Source organism: Morone saxatilis, unplaced genomic scaffold (genome assembly GCF_004916995.1).
Source record: "Morone saxatilis isolate NCDOM2014 unplaced genomic scaffold, NCSU_SB_2.0 Contig17, whole genome shotgun sequence".
Lineage (NCBI taxonomy): Eukaryota > Metazoa > Chordata > Actinopteri > Moronidae > Morone > Morone saxatilis.
In genome coordinates this window covers 22291878-22313688 of record NW_023339729.1, presented here as the reverse complement: position 1 = coordinate 22313688, position 21811 = coordinate 22291878, and the positions used below count along the sequence as shown (strand labels likewise).

Sequence of the window (21811 nt, the reverse complement as noted above, 5' to 3'; positions counted from 1 at the left end):
TGAAGTCCCTGATTTATGATTCTTATTTACTTCTTGGACTTGAATACAAGGGAATAAGTGAACATGACTGCAGTCTACAGCAATGCCAGCATATCTGCATGGCTGTACTTATTGCTAACATCAACATGCTCACGATGACAATGTTAACATGCTGATGTTTAGCAGGTATAATTTTATAATAAGTTTATAATGTTTACCATCATAGCTCATCATGTTAGCACACTAATTAGAACTAAAAATGGTGGGAATGTCTTCAGTTTTGCAGATATTTGTTCATAAAATGTACTTCGCAAATAAACATTTTGACCTGATGATGAATTGGAAATAGGAAGTCAGCAAAGCCATTAGGATTCATCCTCTGGGAATATCTGTACCAAATTATATGAAAAGTCATCCAGAAGTTGTTAAGATTATTCAGTCTGGACCACAGTGGAAGACTGACAGCACTATTTACAAGAACTGTGCTGGTAGCATGACTAAATATAAATTATAGGTAAATTGCTCAATTGGCAACAGACTGCTATTATAATATAGTTCCTTTTACAGTAATTTACTGTATATATTGAAAACACAAGTACTACATGTAAAAGTATATGGAAATATACAGTCTTAGTCTCTAAACACCACAATGAGCCAATCTTTTGACTTTCTAGACTTAATAGCCGTACAGACCTGAAGAATGAACAGCCTTTAATACGTGCTGAAAGGAACTTGGTATTTTATTTCTTTCCAAATTTATCTGCAGCCAGAAAAAATTGTCCCCACATATTTCTGTATTTCCCGATAAGCCACGTATGATTCCGGCACAGTTTTGAGACATCCAGGCTTTCCTGTTATTATAGTTTGTTATTCTATTTAATTGTTCATCATACTGCTGACTGTACAAATATTATGATAAAACATCTGAAAGCAGTTTATCACTAAACACTGCTGAATAGTTTGAATGTAATTACTGCGTATGGCCACGAGAGAGTGAAAGCAAACACTTCAAAAGGCAAAGGGTGCAGCAGCGCAGTCAGCAGAGGTTAGATATACTGTACCTCAGCCTTTTAAAAGTCTACTGTTTCCTTAACATAAATCAATCTGCTGAATAATGTTGCGTTCATACAAAAGGCAGACCTTGAATTCTTTATTACTTTGGCTGTGAAGCATGACAAGGGAGGAGGTAGAGAATGAGAAACAGAGAGGGGAAGAGTGTTATAGAGACTGTAGAAAACGACTTTATATGTTTTGTTTTAGAGGGATTTGTTTTAGATATTAGATATTTTTATAAGCCTTTAGTTGGAAGATGTGAGCCAAGTATTGACTTAACTTGGACCAAGAACAGAATCACAGGCTTTCAAATAGTTGGTTGTGCTTCAATCACTGGAAGAGATTTCATTAAAACACGTTTTTCAATCACAAACTCCTGATCACAGTCATTAATGACACAGTCTAGTTGGTCATTACGAACCCTAAACATACATTAACTCAATGCAGACTCTAAACATGTGTCCATGTGGTGATTATGAGACTACCTTTAGCCTGGTGCTACGCGGTGCTGAGGTTTTTTTTCTCACTCATCAGCACTTGATTGTGATTGATTGCGTTGTTTGTCTCTACTTTTCCCCAACTTGTAAAAACTCTTTTACAAGTTGACTCTTTGATTTCCCCCCGAGACATTGCAACATGCCACTCTGATTAATTACAGCAAAGGAAAACTTACAATGTGATCAATCATTCACTCACCTGCTGAGCTGAATCAAGTAAATCCATGTGTCCACAAGATGATGGTTTGAACAACAGCCTGACTCAATAAATACTGTATGATGTAGCGCAGCTGCTCATTTTCCACAAAGCTTAATAAGCCTATAATTATATTCATAAAAGTTTAATAATTTCTTCTGACGTTAGAGGAGGCGCACTTTATTTCAGGCGAGGCAGGGAGCTTCCACTATAAAACACTGTACAGGAACCCTGTTATCTGAATGTCCATGTTTTTGACTTCCTCCTCCACAGGGCTTTTGAAAGGATAGGACTTCCTTAAATTACAAAATTACAAGTAACAAGCACTTGAAGTGACAAACATGACGTGTTTCAGAGCACTATTTCTGTTCCCACTGTGTCTCTCAGGTGTAACAGGTTTTAAATGTGAGTGTGTTTATGTGTGAACATCAGTGTGTGCTTGTGTCCTACCTCTGAGGGTAAAATGATGCTGCAGCTCTCTGTCCAGGTAGGAGGTGGTGGTGATCAGACCGGTGTAAGGGTTGATGCTGAAGAGCTCGTAGCCGGGGCCGGGCAAGAGACTGTACCACACCACTGCATTCTCCTCTGGGGGAGGGGACACAGGAGGTTAAAGTATGTTTTACAGGCTCTGGAGTATACTGTTACAGTTACAGTACAGTTACAGTATACTGTATACTGTATACTGTTACTGTTACTGTTACATACTGTTTATACTGTTACAGACCTCAAAACAAATTTCCTTCTCATGCCACTTTATATTTTTGCTCCACAACATCTCAGAGGGAAATATTGTACTTTTTACTGCAATACCCTTATTTCACAGCTTTAGTTACTTTACAAATTAACGTTTTTGCATACAAAACATGAAAATGTACAGCTAAAATGATCTAATTTATCATGCTTCATGGTTCCAGCCTCAAAAATGTGATGCTGGTACTACTTTTAATTAAAATCTAAAACAAATTCTAATAATGTATATTTATTTTTAATAATTTTGAGGTTTGGACTGTTGGTTCGACAAAACAGGCACTGCAAAGGTGTCACTTCTTTCTCACTATTTTCAGAATTCTTGCAAACCAAACAATGAATCAATTTGTAGAGAAAATAATCAGCAGATTCATCCATAATGAAAACAATCTTTAGCTCCAGTCCTGTGCAAAATTGCCCCACCTCATCAAATCCTGCCAGAACAGAAATACTCAGCCAACTCAACATATCATCTTCAAACAAAACAAATCATGATCTTTAACTGGGTTTTGTCAGCCTTAATAGCCTAGGATCAGGCCTCTTCCTTCTCTGTAAATTATATTTGATACATGTTTAATATGTTCTCTATTTAAAAGTGATTTCAAGTAGGCTACAATCTTCAGACATATCTACAATACAATAAATGCATACACTTGAGAAATAATCTATTTTTATCCAAAACAAGAAAATGCTTCCATAATGTTTAGGTTTTCCATCTTAGCATTCATATCAGTCCAGAGTTTAGCACCTCATCAGGTGAGTTTATGTTTATGGCTGCATGCGGTTCAGACAGGCCTTATCTGATGCCTAATTGAAAACAGAACCTGTTTTGTAACGTGTCACCTTAAAAAACTGACAGGACTTATCTGCATCATGCAGTAATTATAATTCACTCAAAGAATCCCTATGATTAGTTTTTAGTGGAACTACTTCCTACCAATAAAATAATCCTTGTAAAACCCTGTTGAAGCTTATTTCTGGCAACAACCTACTTCCAATGTGCATGGGGAAGGAAAATATAAAAGGGTCAAAACCTTTATAGGGGAAGCATCCAGAGTAATATGGACAATATATCTGCTGCTGAATTTATGTAATTATGAATGAGTGTAATTTTCCAATACTGAAACAGCACGGACAAAATCCAAACCATACTTCAGTTTCAAGATCATCCCTTTGGTTTTTTTTTTTGGGTCTAAAAAATGTGTTGACCACTTAAGAATGCAAAGATGCTCCAAAAAGCAATTCAGAGGGTCTTTTGTGCACAGAATGACACATGGGTTGTATTTTTGACATAATTCTAAAGTTTAATCACATATATGTTGCCTTGTTTGTAGGTGTATCACTTGATTATCAACCATTACTTATTATGTATTAAGTGATAGTATTTTTTTTATCTTACATTGTGTTTTTAATTTAGTGTGTGTCAGTGTTACTTCTAATGCAGCTTCATATGTTATGTTCTGTGACCTGTCTGACGTGGGGATTAATTGAATAATTTATTTATTTATTTAAGTTTTTCACTTGTGTGAACAGTGTGAACTGATTTGATGCTACCATTCAGCAAACAGTTGTGATGTTGAAGAGAGTTTCAGCAACAAAAGGGTGAAAAAGTAAAAAATAAAAAAAAGACCAGCATTAGCATGTCTACATACATGGAATTGATTTATTGATTTATTTATTTAAGTTTTTCACTTGTGTGAACAGTGTGAACTGATTTGATGCTACCATTCAGCAAACAGTTGTGATGTTGAAGAGAGTTTCAGCAACAAGAGTGAAAAAGTAAAAAAAAAAAAAAAAGACCAGCATTAGCATGTCTACATACATGGTAAGTCTGATGTGGTAATCAAATCTTACCACAAACGTTCTCTGTGAATAATAAAACTGCATCTGTTTTTCCCTCCAAACACATGAACATTTGCTCAACAAAGTGAAATCCAGGACGCGCAGAGTAACACAAAGGTTAGCTGTCACACTCAGTGATGTTGCACATCTCCTCTGACTGACTCCAACACATGGAAACTGGATACAGAGGCCAACACAGGCACAAAACAATGGTCATCTTTGGGAGGCGATGGGGGAAAAAGCAGCACAAATGATAATCAAATAAGACTGGTGGGAGAGCGGGCTGAGCTGCCAGACGAGGCGACTTGCGGAGACAGATGAAAACATGGCGCCTATTGGCACAGATGGCTTGGATTATGGAAATCATCATGAGAGAGGACCTTTCAAATCTCCCAGAGGAGTTGTGTGCTTGCTGTTCTTGGACAATTCTCACTCCCAAGAATGTTAGTTCACATTGAAACCCCTCCTGTACAGATCCTCATGCCACATGCCCTCCACCTCCAGGATTTAAAAGGACTCGTACTGTCAACATGACGAGATGAAATGGGGATTCAGGAGGCCCCCCGTGCACAACGTGTTAAAATAAACAGGGCTGATGTGTAGATTTGTGAATATGATTATAGGTCAGATGAATGAGATTTTGCTGGATGTACAGTGAACCTACCAGTATATGAAAAAGACACAAATGGAATAACACAGGAGGGAAAAGGGCAGGGGTTGGTTTCAATTAAACTGCTAATGGAGTGAAACAAAACAGACGATAACCTTGATTCACTGCAGTGCTGACATCTAACCAAAACATGGCAGGGTGAGCTGCTGCTCAATTGTATTTTGTCATGTGGTACTGCGCTTTAAAAATAATAAAAAGGAACTGTTAATGCTACTGCAAACAGTTGTAGGGGAATTTCCTCTTTTAGACATTTAATAAATCAAATATTACTGGGTTTAAATGCCACAGAAATTGTAAGGAAAAACAACCGTTTTATTTCTCAAATGCTTTGTTCTTGAGTTTAATTTTTTTTTATGTGTAAATGTTTGATTTGATGTATTGAGTCTATGGTTTGAGGCTTTTAGGCCTCAGGGACACAGGCTAGTGCTGCCATCTAGGCACTTCGGAGGCATACTGCCATCTCCACTTCTACAGAAAGACTATTTCAGGCTAAACTTGAATGCTACCTGATGAAAACTGTAGATCCTCTAACTGCTTCCAAATAGAACTTAATTGGGATTTTAGAGAAGAACAGTTTCATTTTCTTGAGATCCCTTAGACCCTCATGTTAAGAAGGAAAAATAAAATAAATCGATTAAAATCCAAAGTCTGATCATATATAATCTAAAGGTTCCTACTTCAGTTCAGTTTGGTCTTTACTTGAAGAACAAGCCTGCTCCCTCAGGATTGCCAAACATATACTGTGTGTATATTTGGAAAATCACTGTATTAGAGTAAAAGACTTGCACAACAATCCAGAAAAAAACAACAAGGAGAAAACAATCTGTAACTTGTTAACTCAAGGCCCAATTACTATTTTTTTCCCCTGCAGCTTTTAATCACATCTCACAGTCAGTGAATGAACTTGGTTCAGTCGCCATCTTCAACTTAAATATGACACTTCTGTCGAGTTATGTTCTCAAGCATACTTAGGTCATGTAATTACTGAACTCAACTTCAGGACAGCATGATGTATGCTAATGCAGACCATTGGATACAATTAAAAGCTTTTCAAAAAGGTAGTAAATGAACTTTGAGTTCTGGTTATTTTGTCAAACAACTGTCAAAATTTGACATTTTGAAGAAATCTTTTTCTGAGAAAAGATGATTTGGGAAATTTGATGAAGTAAGAGCTGAAACAAATAGTAAGCCAATCGATGGAAAAATAATCAGCGACTATTTAGCTGATAATTTGATTAGTTTAGTAGGTAATTTGTCAAATTTTCTCTGGTTCCAGTTTCACAATTGTGAGGATTTTGTGCTATTATTTCTAAATAAACTTAATATCTTCTCATCTTTAAGTATTGGTTAAACAAAACATATCTTAGACCTTTTGAAATTGTGATGAATTTTTTTATGGACCAAATGATTTTTCAGTTAAAAAATCATTTGTAGATTAATTGATAACAAAAATAATCGCTAGAGTCTCTTAAATGTAACTGTTAAACAATTACCTAAATGCCTTTTCCACATTTTAACTTTTATTTATTTTTAACAGCAACTTACTAACACATAATCAAACCACAAACATGGCTGATCACACTCTGGATTTTACTTCTTTTAATTTTACTATTTGTCCAATGCAGTTTGTGTTTTATCAAGATGTTCTATGCATTTATTAATTTACTTAGATTCTCTTATTTATGTCTGTGTTTGTAAAGCACTATCCACTATAATATATAAAAAAACTAACATGATAATTATTACCTGAATCCTTATCAGTGGCAGAGACCCTGATCACTGGTTCTCCAGGGTCTCTGTTCTCAGCCACACTGGCGTTGTAGATGCTCTGACTGAAGACAGGCGACTGGTCGTTCACGTCCCCCACCTCCACTGTCAGAGTCTGGGTGGAAGATAGCGAGGGCAGGCCGTGGTCCACGGCACGGATGGTCAGTCGGTGGACACGTTGTGTCTCATAGTCCAGAGGGGCCGAGAGAAACAAGAGGCCTACAGAAGATGGAAGAAGATGAAAAGAATTGTACCCTCAATATGTACTGACCGGGATATTTTGCAGTTGGAAACTTGCTTCTAAATTTTCTGTACTGCAATTTCTTTTCCGATATATCAGTCTGGGATCTGTATCAATCTTGCTCTACTAAAAATAGTAAATAATTCATTAATCATGCCCTGTTAAAAACCCTTACCTGTTCTCTCCTCTAGTGTGAAGAATCCTTTCTTGTTTCCAGCCAAGATGACGAAGGAGACAACCCCATTTTCACCTAGATCTCCATCTATGGCCACAAAATGATGCAGCAGACTCCCCACCTCCGCATCCTCCATCACCTGAACTGTGTCGGCTGATATGAATACCGGCCGGTTATCGTTCACGTCCAGCAGGAAGACCTGAGCCGTCACGGACGTCTGTTTACGCTTGTCCTTCCTCTTCGCCTGGTCCGTGGCTGTGACGGTGAAGGCAAAGCTGGGGGTGGTCTCCCGGTCCAAAGGTGCTGCTACAGTCAAGGTCCCTGTGTAAGGGTTGATCTGAAAGGGGAAACGTGATGAAGAGCCGCTGAGTTCAGGGTCAATGTTCAGGGAGTAATGGAGAACGCTATTTGGAAAGGTCCCATCAGCGTCTCTGGCATGAAAAGCAAACGCCAGTGATCCGACGGGAGCATCCTCCCACAGCCCGAACATCACCAGTTTATCAGGAAACCAGGGTGTGTGGTCGTTTACATCCTCCACTATCACACTGACCAGCACAGACATGTTCACTCCAGGAGCAAGACCAACATCTTCAGCCCGAACCATGAGGAAGTACTGTATGGCTGACTCGTAGTCCAGCGGCTGGTTGATATATATTTCACCAGAGGAGCTGTCGATGCCGAAGTGAACGCTACCATCGCCCTCAGAGATGGAATAGTGGAATCTCCCTTTTTCTGAAACGCAGGCTGAGCCGATAACAGTCGCTGGCTCTGTGTCCTCTTTCACCATAAAACGCCTCACAATTTGGTGGTCAGAGTGGCCATACAGAGATTCTAGTCCATGAACCTGTGGGTGAGATAGAAAATTACAAAGGTCAAAGCACTGACTAACTCGTTAGACAATCGTTCTTTTTTTTCGTATGAAAAATTACAACATTATGCTTATTCTTTGTCTCTGTATATTGGTATATGTATAGTCATTCAGTGGACCATTTTGGGAACAATGGAAATTTTTGTAGTTTGTACATATACACTTCCATTTAGTGTGTGGACCACCTTTCTTCTTCCCCTTGACTTGGATTAGTTAGTTTCTGATACACCTCACATAGCACCCTCTGCTATCAGTGTATGTTAATGGATGAATGTGAAATGTCTGCTTTAAGTGGTCAGAAGACTAGTAAGAGGTTATATAAGTGCAGTCCATTTACCATTACCATTTATATTCAGCAGGAATTTCATTTAAAAGTCACAGCACTGTAAGAAGAAGCGGGATGACTGTACCTGTATATGAACCACAGCGGTGTCCTCCAGAGGTGTGGCTCCGCTGTCTTTGGCACTTATTTTCAGAGTGTAGTACGGTTCAGTGTTCTGGGTGAAAAGCTCCGTTGTTCGGACGTCTCCGCTTTCACTGTCAATCTCAAAGTGTCCAAGGACCTCCTCCTCTAAACCAACTGAGAGAAATACAAGATGTTGATACTCAGGAACTCATCAACAAGTGACACATACAGTACTGCACAGCTCCACAAATAAAAAAAACAATGTTCATAACTCACGTGTGACCAATGAGAAGATGACTGTTCCATTTTCTCCTGCATCTAAATCTTTGGCAAACATGTTTGTCACCAAGGATCCTGCTGGTAGACCGGCCCATATCTGCAATAAAGGGAAGAACAGTGTGAATTAAACCTGTAAAAACAAGAGTGTCTGATCAAAGTCATTACATTGCAACACAAACTTGCTGCATAATGTAGAATCAAGTCATGCAACCCAATGCTATTTGCCAGAAGAAGCAGTGACCGAAATGTACTGATCTTGGAGCCAATGTGTAACAAGTGTGGAGATGCAGGTCGTTGCCAAGGTGTAGGTTTATATAGAAAACAATGGGAGCTGGTAGTTTGGCGTTCTTCACACCCCACCAGTGGGTGTTCACACTATCCAAAGAGAGGAAGTAGAGTAACAGTTCTTCCGGGGTTGGATTATGGCACCATGAAATGTCCCAATTTTGCCCAGATTTAGGTATGCAAATGAGCAGCCGGTGGTAATGCCACAATATTGAAACTGAAAGTACATTCTTGACCTGTAGGGACTGTACTGTGCAATGATGTAAAAAATCATAGATATTTGTATAAAAAGGTAAAAATAAAAATTTCAGCAAAAAATAAATATTAGAAGTATTTGTACTTCGTTACTTCCCACTTCTGAATCTATCACAGCACAATCAGAAGAGCAAGAGTGAACCCTTGTGGTGAGATTGTTTTTCGTCAGCTACACTTCACAGGATCAAAACAGAACTTTCAATTTCAACATCCAACTGATGGATGGATGAAAAGTCCTTAAAATGCTAAAATACAGTTCATTTTAACATTTACAATTCCTGCTGGGGAAATTTGTAAGACAAAAATAAATCAAAATGATAAAATATATTTAGGGATTTGCTCTTACAATAGTGAAAAACGACATAATCTCAGGTTTATACTGAATAGAATACAAATAAGAGTAATGGTATCCTTTCTGTTTTTTCTTTATTTTCTTCCTTGTTAAACACTGAAATATAGTTCTATAATCTGTACAAATCTTTCTAAAACACCATTAAACTGTCTCTGAAGGATTCTAGTTTTAAATATACTCTTTGTAGTACAATAAACAAGTAAAATCAGTGTCTACCTGAACATTGAGCTCCTTGCTGGCAGGCAGGTGTGTAAACTGTGGAGTGTTGTCATTGATGTCGGTGACCAGGATGTAAACGGTGGCGGTGGCATTGAGACGAGGGTGGCCCTGATCTGTCACCATCACCTTCAGACTGTGCTGGCTGTGCTGCTCCCGGTCCAATGCCACCCAGTTGATAATTTCACCTGGAGGGGCACCCAGAGGAGACAGAAAGATGAGGACGCGCAGCTGCAAAGTGAACTGTAAAGTGAAAAATGACCTCAAGATGGTGTTATTGATGTAAATCTTTATACCTGTTTTACTGTTGATGCGAAAGAACTTCCCGTCTGAGAGCAGGATGTAGGACAGCTCAGCGTTTTTCCCAGAATCCTTATCCATGGCTTTGACTGTTCCCACCAGGCCTTGAGGCGACGACCCCTCTGACACAGTGAAGTAGTAGACGTCACTGCTGAACACCGGGGCATTATCATTGATGTCCAGCACCAGCACTGTCACTGTGGCCGCAGCTGTGATGTTGGCCATCGAGGCCTCCCTGGCTGTGGCCAACACCCGAAAACGAAACACAGATTCTGCCTCATAGTCGAGACCGTGGGAGAGATACAACCATCCGGTCATCGGGTGAATCCGAAACGGAGCAGGAGGAAATCCGGCTTCTGCCTCCAAGGAGTAGGTGAGGCCTGAGTTTGACAGGTGAGCCCCCCGGCTCCGGTGTGCCCTCACCTGGATGACCCTGGAATCTTTCCTGTAGCCCTCACCAATCTCCACCTGGTAGACTAATGTCTCGAAGGCCAGGCTGTCTTCAGCAGCTGTGCGGTCCACATTAACTGTCAGGGTCAGCGTAGAGCTCAGGGAAAGTTCTCCTTCATCTTTAGCCACGATTTCCAAGCTGTACCTCTGCTGATGGTCCACCTGTAAACTCTGATTTAATGTAACTGTCCCAAGGTTGCTGTCAACAACGAACGTACCATTTCTGGTACTTTTCAGGTCATACTGCACCCTCCCATTTGCACCACTGTCATAGTCGTGTGCGTGAGCGATGAACAACACTGTCCCTGGGAGTGTGTTTTGAGACACTGTGATGGTGTCACTGAGTTTGGGGAAAACAGGAGCATTGTCGTTGATGTCAGCAATCGTGATATTGACCTGTGTGGTGCTGTAAACTGGAGAGGTGTCAGTGTAGGACTGAAGAACCAGCAGGGCGTACGGCTGCGACTCGTGGTCCAGAGGTTTGATGTTGCTGATTAGGCCGGACTTAGGATGAACAGAGAACAAACCCTGAGGGTCTCCGGAAGAGATTCGGTAGGATACTGGTTCTGTGAAGTCTGTGGAGACATAAAAATTAATAAAATATATATATATTTCTGCCTCTTCCCCAAACAAGCGAGGTGAATGGAATTTTTTTTATCCATAATAAATACATTTAGTAATTTCTCCAGTGTGGATGGAAACAATTCTGCATATCTATTTCATAAGACAGGATCACAGGAGTGGGAGGAGTAGAAAAGTTGCAAAGATAAATTCGGGCAAAAGAAATTCCTGATTTTGTGCCTGATAAAGCTCTAATACAGAAACATCTCAAATAAATGTTGTATTAAAAGTTAGACAGTGTGCAGAAATTTATCTTGCAACTTTTCCAGTTTTGAACATACTGCTTACTCAAAACCTGTTAAGCATTAAATATTTTTTTCATAGGAACTGTCTATTTCAGTAGTACACATTGAAGTTTCTGATTATTTACAGTAACAGGTTTCTGGAAAGAGGAGCTATCATTGAAAATTTTAAATTAAATAAGAGACATGCTATATGTAATGCAAATATACTGTTTTACTTGCCACATGGACACACAGCACACACACAGTAAGCAACATTAAGTAATTACAGTACAGAACTGAAGATCTCATTAATCCCCTCCAAGTGTTTGTTGCACTTTAACAGTAACTACAAGACACTGAAACAAGCAGAGAGCTTAAGGCTGCCCGACCCCTGTCAAACAGGCCCACTTCTGTTGATTCCGCTTTAAGTTGAAGCGTTAATCTGTTAACTAACAACCTTAAATGACTGTCTAGTATAGTAGAGTGGTTTAGCTGCTGAAGGGAGTTAGTGGCAACATAACAAGTAGACTATGAAGGGATAATCCTGGAAAACTAGGGAGTCGGTAAACCCTCCACAGAGGGAGGAGACTCAATGTTACTGTAGATCCAATATTACACAGAATACACGCTGCTGTCTCCATCACTCAGAATCACATTTGTATTTATAATATGTAAAACTTTACTCAACGTTACCTGCAACTACATTAAACAGACTCTCCAAAAACAAATACTATTATAACATATTTATAATAACAATAAATCCTGCTCCAGTTCAGGTGCATATTTATGACAGCACTATCTTTGACCTCTACGAATAATGACACATATTAGTACAACTGCCTTTGACCCTTTATCATCTATACATGTGGCTAAGGAGGATTAAAGATTAAACTGCAGCCTTTACTGCCTGCCTCTTCATGTCTGGAAGGAGATTTGAACAATGACAATGATCGCTCAATTGTCTTTGTCAGGACAAATACTGCTTAAATACTGCATTTGTGCAACGTCCAGTGTTGGAGAAATGTGCCTTTCACATCAATTAGTTCGGCCTCATTTTATTATGAGTATTATAAGTATTTTTTGTTTAAATTGAACTGGGTTAATGAAAAGTTAGAGTTATTAGAAATCATAATTAGAGGACTTGGACTGAATGTGTTAACAATATTTTTTTGCACATAAATTTCCAGAGTAAGTGTTCATTGTATACAGCTACTAATTTGCAGCCAATTCCAGCACAACATTTTAAGTTTCAGTCCATTTCAGTGTGGGTTACACTGTCAGAGTAATATGTATCATAATATATATATAATTATATCTGATGTTTGTTATGAATAAACACAATAAATCAAAGAAAAAAGACAAATCAATCACTTTTGGCTAATGCTTGAAATACATAATAAAGTAAATATTAGTCATTATTCTTACACCCACCTTAGGCCATATCACCATTCATCTGCTGTCAGGCGAGCAAACAAGGATGTATTCAGATATACACTCACCTGCTGGGTTTATGGCCTCCACTGTTCCCACAGAAGTCCCTGGTAGTGCGTCCTCAGGCACTGTAAAGGTGTAGCGTGACCTCTGGAACACAGCAGGAGCCTGAGCACTGCGTAAAACATTAATAGTGACCTCTGCAGGCCTGACCGAGGTCAAGCCCTCCCCATCCTGTGCTGTTATTGACAGCTTCACACTGGCGGCACCCAGGTGGGTCAGAGTGGAGGTCAGGAAGAGCATTCCTACAAGAAATCAGTCAACATTGTATTTATGGCATTAAGGGACAGACAACAATAACAGATGGGCCGAGAACGTGACTAACGTTTATCTCCTAATGTTACCGCAGCAACCATTATTCTGAAAACCCCAACTACAATCTCACTAAAGCACTATTTAGCTTGGCAATCTACCTTAACAACCCCCTTTAAAAATGATTGGCTTATTCTATTACTTCAAAATGTTATTCACTATTACATTGCGGAGGAGTGCAGATCTTATCGTACGCTCTGCCACATGGGGATATAAAGCTTTGGGCTTTCTGCACCCCTGCTGAGCAGTGACACTGGCAATCATATCATTAGGACTTACACAAAGTAAGTAGTTGTTTATCCCTAAATGCCAGGACTGCCAGTCACACAAGTTACTTAAAGACTACTGAGTGGATCTATGTGACAAGTCATTGGAGGTTGAGAGGTCATCCAAATAAAAGTTAAAAAGACAAAATTAAAATGTAACTATCCACATAATATATTCATATTCTTTCTGTTAATAAAGTGTGTATGGAAGTACAAACTGTGGCCCTGAAGGGCAAAACACAACATTTCTGAAAAAACTACATTTTAGAAAACATATTAACAAATCAAAAAGCAAAAGTAATCGGCCCAGTCAGTGAAAGTCAGTCAACCACAAACAAAATTATTGTCTCCGACTTTTTCGTTTGGTGAAATTCTGTTTTTTCTTTTTTTGCAGTGTTTCACCCCTCAGGCTACCATACAAAGTATATACATTAAGCTCAAGAAAACAACTGTTCCCACAAATTACCTACAGATTTATGAATTTCCTTTTTGCGCTTTAAATGCACAACTCTGAAAATTCTGTGTTTTTTTGCGGCTGCCTACCTGTTTGTTTATCCAGTGCAAACAAACTGGACATGTCACCAGGAAGGACATCATAGGTGACCTGTCCGAACCTCCCAGAATCTCGGTCAGTAGCGATAACGTTAAGGATTTCTGTGCCGGGCTGTGTGTGGCTGCTGATGCTCACGGTGTACTCTTCAGGGTTAAACACTGGAGCGTTATCGTTCAAGTCTTCTACCTCAATGTGCACATAGGTTTGAGTGCTCAGGCCTCCCTGACATTTGAAAAGGGACAAAAGAGGATATTTTTGTATGAAAAACAGGACAGAATTTAAAAAAGCTGCGGTTTGTGAGTCAAACGCAAACTTGCAATCTTGTTATGATCACAGTGCAGGGACTAAATTATGAAGGTCAGGTACACAGTATGTCAAAATGTATTTCACTCACCGGATCTTCAGCTTTGATCAGAATGTCGTGGACTGCCTGTCCCAAGTCTCGATCGATATCCTGAGAGACACACAGCTCTCCAGTCTGTGGGTGGATTTTGAAGAGAGGGTGTTTGTCCTGCTTGTCAAAGCCATCAGAAAGTGAATAGAGCAGTGTGCCAAACTCAGGGCTGTCTGCATCTGTGGCAACAACCTAAGAAAGAAGAAAAATACAGTTTAATGCAAGCAACTAAAACACTATCTGTGCCGCAATAATGAAAAAACATGTCAGTTGTGTTCAGTGTAAAACAAATATACAGGTTTCGAGAAGAGGGAATCTGGAATTTGGTACACCATCTCATTGATTTCAGAGATACTTAAACATCCTCTTACTGTAATGGCATTCAATGACTGACTTTCCAGCAGTGGAAAAAGACATTTCGCCCTCAGACACCTCACTGCTGCCAGATAAAGAAATGAATAAACCAAAAACAAAACAAAAACAAAAAAATAACCTGCAGAGAATTTCTCTTATGGATTTTACATGTCGTTCTTGAGAAATGTTGCTGGTTTCATGAATTGAGTACGATAAAAAAGGAGATTTAACAAAAAAAAAAAGTGTGCAGTATGATTTTATCTTGTTCAAGGTGGTTGATACTTGACTGTATTTGACGGTAATCCAGTAATCTACTGTAAGCATCACCTTTTTATATAAACCTCCAGGTCCAGGTGTGTAACATTTAGGAGGATCTATTGGTCAGAAAAGTTGTTAAACTGTTTTCATTAACTTAGAATGAGCCTTTTATATCTACAGACGCCGCGGGTCGCCTTCCATGGAGGGCATTAAACCACCATGTTTCTACAGTAGCCCAGAATGGAAAAACCAAACACTGATTCTCTACTGGGCTGTTTTTTGGTGCATTTCGTGGCCACATTAGCCTCTACAACTATACTGTCAGATATACTAAATCTCACACACCACTCCTTTAAGTGCCAGGTAGTTTTATTTTCCAGTTTCCAGCATTTCTTTACCCTGCTAATAAACTTACTTAAAGTATTCAACCACTCTGATCAACTTATTACTTATTTTTTCTTTTTTGAATGTATTTATATATTTTGTTCTGCTAACCACTTCCCCTTACTGACACACGTAGATCCCCTACATACACATGCACACTCACACCCACCAACTATAAACCACACAATTTCTTCGATTAAGTGTTCCTGGCATTAATGGAAGTCTTCTGTGATAACATATTTAAAAGTTCCACTGACTAGTTCTTTCCAGAGCTTTTGGCTGTATCTCACTGCCTCATTTACATTTATTTAAGTTGGGTATCTTTATATAAATTGGTATTTTTGCACTTAAAGCAGCTATTTCTGCTACACACTAACACTTATTGTCACCAAGCCATTCTTCTATTACGTATAATATAAATATTTTGGTTTTTATAATATACAGTTGTTCATGTACAATGTTAAAAGGAAATAGATGTGTTGTTCAGCCCTTGTAGCTACATATCTGTTATTAATAGTAATGCTACACTGCAGTCAGCATCATCTGTAACGTGTCAATGTTTAGTAGTAATTGTGAATCATAATACGCGGCTCTTGTTCTACCAGAGAAGGTCAACATAATAAAATCATAAAAAAAAAAAAATCCCCACAATCAAAGGGTGAAGAGTACAGTGGAAAACAAGAGACAGTAAAGACTTGCCTCCGATCTGGCCTTTCATGTCTGACAGTGCCCGTGACAAGAGACACATTTTACAGATAGAGAGTTTACCTTCCAGCCATAAAGATGATATCATCTCAGATTTAATGACCTCTGATCAGAGGAACTTTTACAGACATGGGTCAAGGTCTGATAAGACACACCTTAGAAGCTTTTGAACCGACTTTACATCCAGGAACATACACATGTGGTTACCATACTTTTACAACAAGTCTGTTTTTTGTGAATGTTCCTGGGCCGTTAACTTTCATGTTCATGGGCTGATCTTAGGAAAACTGTGTCTAATACGAATCCTTGTCTGTGTCTTCTTAAATCATAACTTTCATATTAATCTGACTATGATACAATGGAGAAGGTTATTTTCTGGTTTTAAAGCTCCAACAAAACAATGTTAAAATCCTAAAACAATCTACTCAACATAGTAGGCCTAAATTACAGTCCTGTACCACAGACATAATAATGCTCAGTCCTCTATAGTTGAGGCCTGGGATTCCACATTGGAGAACATCATAAGTTCAACACTGTTTCTACTTTGTTGGCTAAACCTAATGCAGTTCTGTAATAAATCATACCTTTATTAATCTTATTCAGTTTTGTTGAAAAGTTTTAGAGAGGTGTTGATTCACATTTATAATCCTTTTGGAGGAGGTAGTTTGTGCTACTGTTGAGCTGTATTGGATTATACAAGAACACAAACACAACAAGGTGTTTCTGTTAGCCTGCACTCATTCACATAAAAGGGATGGACATGGAGTGTTAGAAGCTGAAACCAGGGAATTATTGCTTGCATCCATGATATTGCTTGAACATAATAAGGAACAGAGACTGTTGTCAAAGACAGCAACATACTTGGCATCTGCAGAATTTTTACTCTTCACAGAAGTCACCTGCTATTTACAGACCTCTGTTTATTAGTTATGTTGTTCCTTATGGCAATTAAAATAAATGTTGATTACAAAAACGTTATTATTATTATTGTTATTATTATATGTACTGTAAGATGGTTTGTCAACTGTTGGCTACACAGTCAAAGTACAAGCAGTAAGTATAATAAAATAAAATATGTTAAATTACAATACACATTTATAGAGTTGTAATAGCTACATTTCTAATGTTACATGAAGTGCTGAAATAATAATAATTAGTTGATTAGTTTAATCTTTTTGATCATTGATTATTTTATCTGCATTAGATATCTATATGCACTCTATCTTGACCACTGAGAAGTTGTGATTTTCCACATTTCTTTGACATTTCAATGCTTAATCTGAAATAAATCAACAGATATATCCATTATGAAAATGGTCCTACTTTCACTTCTCACATTATTCTCACTTTTCTGCCATGTTGTTTTTGAATAATCTTTCATATACCTGCTGAAGATCCACTGTTGTCTATTTGTTGTGTAGTAAAGGTGTGTACAGATTGATTGATAATGTGTAACAAAACATCAGTAAAACAACGTATGTACTGTATATTCAGCTGTTTATAGTCTCATCTGCTCCTAATTAATTCAATCGTTTCGTCTTTTTCTGATTCTCTCTTATTAGCATATGTGCTTAGTTTGACTTCATCGCATTTATAAAGCCAATTTGTCTTGCATAAAGCTGCCTTAAAAATAAAGGGCCTAACAACACACACATTCTTATAGCTCAAGCTTGTGCTAGATCACTTTACAGTGAAAGACGTCGTATTTATTACTATTTTTAGGTCTTTTATCATCACATTTATTGCCAAATAACACTCATGTTTTCAGAAAATGAATTGGTAAATAAGACGTCTTTTGTAATGGGCTTAAGCTTGTGGTACCAGGCATCAGATCTGTCATATCAATGCCACAGTGCTGAACTGCGAAGAGTGTGTGTGTTGTGTGTGTTTAGTAGGAACACTGATGTCTTTGTGCATACAGACTGAAGGCTACTTTTGTCTTAAGAGACGTAAGAAAGAGAAAGCAAAACAGAGAGCATACGTTGTTGAATATTCACACTGGAGACACTGGTCTGGTTTGCAACCAACTCTTAAACCTTTTTGTAAAACCAATCAGTTGATATATGACTGAGATAATTGTCAAATTTAAAGTAACTGAACTGTGTTAAAACTGAGCAATGTCAACTCGAGTCCTTGTCAAACATTGCTTGATATGCAAGAGTTCTGCTTCTGAGATTCTGTTGAATACTTTTAGAGCTAAAACCATCCGGCATTTTACAAGAACAACCCCCAGATAATGAACTATCATTGTAGAGGATGTCTTAACTTCGGTTTAACATTGCACTGTCAAGAAGAAAAATATGATAAATCTACACGGATGAATCAAAATAATTTAAAGGGTCAGTTCACTCAAATTACAAAAAAGCACACACATTTTCACACTTAACTCTGGTGTGTTTGTGTGATGTCTTTCCATGCAGATAGTTTGATACTTTGACCACCAAAAATGAAATTCTGATCAATTCCATTTTATTGGGTGAGGAACACCCCTCCAGCGTCCCCAGTCTAAAGTCCGGCTCGGATGGATATCTCAAAAGCTGGACAATTAAACAAAACTATTTACATGGAAAGATACCCCTAAGGGTGAGTGAGAACATGTTATTTTTCTCTACTTTGAGTAAAGGGAGCAACATACTTGTAAAAAGCAGCTCCCAATGTCACTGTGCTCTGGTATGGACACATTGTACAGCTGCTGCTGGAACACAGGCTCGTTGTCATTGACGTCCTCCACCAGCAGAGTGACTGTAGCCGTGGATGACAGAGCTGGTTCCCCTCCATCAGCTGCCACCACCAGGAACCAAACCTCCATCTGTGTCTCTCTGTCCAGAGCTGCAGCTGTTGTGACCAGGCCCGACTCCGGGTCGATGCTGATCAGGTTGTCCTGGTTGGACTTGAGGATGGAGTATCTGATGTCCGAGTTAACGCCCTCATCTGCGTCTCGGGCCTGCATCTGGATGAGGGAACTCCCATGGGGAGCGTCCTCGGAAACGTTAATGATGTATGCATCCTTCTCAAAAACTGGCTGGCAATCATTGGTGTCGGTCACCCTCAGAAGGAAGACCACCGCGCTGCTCAGGGGTGGGCTCCCAAAATCTGATGCTTGCACCTTCAACTCATACAGATCATTTTCTTCCCTGTCTAGCTCTGCATTAACACACAAAGCATATAGGAAATCATCTGTCTGCTTCAGGTTGAACTTCCCATCGCCCCCCTCAAGCGTTACAGTGACCCTTTCCTCCACAAAGTCGGGGTCTGACACTGAAACCCGGGCAACATAGTCTCCAATCGCTGCTGCCTCTGACACCACTGCATCTCCTGTCTCACTGAGAAACAGCACATTGATGGTGGGACTGTTATCATTGATATTAAGCAACCTCACACCCAAAAAAGTGCTGCTGTACTCCGGCTGAGCCCCGTTATCTCTCGCGCTGATGATCAACTCGTAAAAAGCCTGAGTCTCGTAATCAAGCGGCTTGCTGAGATACACCACCCCACTGGTTTCGTTGATGGAGAAAACCTCATTTGGATCACTCTGCCGCCTGTTTATCTCGTAAGTGATTCGGCCATTGTCGCCGAGGTCGAGGTCAGTGGCGTGCACCTGACACACAGCAGACAGCACCGGAGCATCCTCGGGCAGCCAGGCGTGATATTCAGTCTGGTTGAACACAGGAGGGTTGTCGTTCTCATCCAGGACGTGGATGTTCACCAGGAGAGTCCCCGTCCTGGCTGGGATTCCACCATCGAAGGCCTCAATGGTCAGGGCGTAGAAGTCCTGTGTTTCTCGGTCTAGTTTGCTGGTGAGAATGAGATCCAGGCTTTGGAGGTTCACAGATCCACTGCGATACTCCAGGTGGAATAAGTCCCCCATCTCACTCTCTGTGATCCTGTACCCCTGGGTACCAAACTCACCCTCATCCTCATCTTTAGCACCTTCAAGCTTAAATCGACTCCCCGGGGGGCTCAGTTCTGATATTTGCAAGTCAACCTCCTCAGAGGGAAACACAGGTGAGTGGTCGTTGACATCTTTCACCTCTATTTTCACTTTTATCATCTCACCTGTAAGAGTGGCGGCCACAAACTCATACTTATCTCTGCTCTCTCTGTCCAGGATCACAGCAGTTGAGATGATCCCCGTGTCTGCGTCTATTTCCAAGTCTCTGAACACATAAGAGTCTCTGCTCTCTGAGATGAAGAATCCAGTGCTTGGCCCGCTTAACCCCGCTCCCAGATCTCCCACGATGGTTTTGGCAGGCAACCCCTCTTTAACGGACAGCGTCAGGTTGAACACCTGCCCGAGCGACTGCGCGCAAAGCAGCGACAGGACGAGCGTCCGAAGGAGCCAAGTTGCGGCATTTTTGCGACCCATTCCTCCTTCACACATGACTTTGAACTCTTGGCTTGAGAGTTGAAGTCAGGCTACATATTTCCATGTCAAAGTCACACTCCTCAATCACATTTTAGAGCACCTTTCCCCCCAAAAAGCAGATAAACGCACCGTGCGTTTCTTTTTTTTCTTGCGCGCAGGAAAACAGCCAGCAATCATTCTCCATCACAATATTTCAGCAGCTTGTGATTTTGTAGAGTAGAAATCCACACATCCAGTAGCACAAATCCCCTGGGCTTCTTCACATTATCACGGCACTGACCGAGTGGCCACAGAGTACCAACTGTGCGCACTGAACACACCTCCTGGCAGGCGGCACGTCCCACGCTGATCGGCTCCATCTGTGGCCCTGATTGCTTAAGATTTAATTAGGCCGAGAGATTACCCACAGTGCCGCGTGCTGACAGGTGGCATAGTAAGTTTGACCTCTTGAAGATCACAAGGTGTGCAGAAAAGTTGAGCTTTAGTGAGCAAGTTGAGCGAATACAGTCTGCGATGTGCCTTTGGTGAAGTGGTTAAATGAGTAAATGAAATAAAGGAGCGGTTTAATGAGGTTTTAGTCTTGGCAGGTGTCCGTGTGTTTGGGTGGCTCCCTCTACTGGTACAAAAGTGGCACTTTTCAGACAAACCAACAGAACAAAACAACACAAATTTGAGTTAGATCAAGTTTATCTGATCAATTATGTGCTCAAACAGTAGTGGAAGAAGTGTTCAGAGCTGTTACTTATGTAAAAGTACTAATACCACACTGTGAAAATACTCCACTGCAAGTAAAAGTCCTGTTATCAAAACCTTACTGTAAAAGTATTATGAGCAAAATGTACTCAATCACTCACTTGCTTTATGGAAAACAAAAGGACACACAATACTATATTTTCTGAAAATAAAAAGAAATATATTAAACAATTAATCAGGTGAAAGTGCAGGTTTTACGATGGACTGGTTCAATTAAATGGAATTTTGTATTATATTTTTTCCTTCTGTTTTATTTTCAGCAATCAGAGAGGAAAACAAACCAAGAATTTCATTTTACAGTGCATATTGACAATTAAGCTTTGAATCCTATACAAAGTCCAGGCTTTCATAAACACCCTTTTTAGAGTTTAATACAGAAATGTACAGTATGCAAGTTCTTATAATATTTTAAATCATTATATTATTAATATAAAAATAAAAAATAAGATGATTGTGATTGATGAATGTTACCATATTGATTTGTAAATATATGTCCCAAGTACAATAATCAATTGAATCACAAATAACAATGATTTTATCTATTATATTAAG

At 39.5% G+C, this 21811-nt stretch overlaps 1 protein-coding gene across 1 annotated transcript in view; it reads right to left on the bottom strand.

Annotated features, from left to right (window-relative positions):
* Positions 1-20750, bottom strand: part of dchs2 (dachsous cadherin-related 2) — a 32698-nt gene extending 11948 nt beyond the window's left edge. Inside the window, exons 1-11 of the mRNA XM_035659374.1 lie at positions 18776-20750; positions 14440-14631; positions 14036-14267; positions 12923-13159; positions 10125-11153; positions 9829-10016; positions 8718-8817; positions 8446-8615; positions 7168-8011; positions 6731-6970; positions 2176-2310 (exon numbers count right to left, since the gene is read on the bottom strand). Of these exons, the coding sequence (XP_035515267.1) occupies positions 2176-2310; positions 6731-6970; positions 7168-8011; positions 8446-8615; positions 8718-8817; positions 9829-10016; positions 10125-11153; positions 12923-13159; positions 14036-14267; positions 14440-14631; positions 18776-20521 (5113 nt within the window). The 5' untranslated portion in view covers positions 20522-20750. The remainder of the gene's footprint in view (positions 1-2175; positions 2311-6730; positions 6971-7167; positions 8012-8445; positions 8616-8717; positions 8818-9828; positions 10017-10124; positions 11154-12922; positions 13160-14035; positions 14268-14439; positions 14632-18775) is intronic.
* Positions 20751-21811: the final 1061 nt, after the last annotated feature.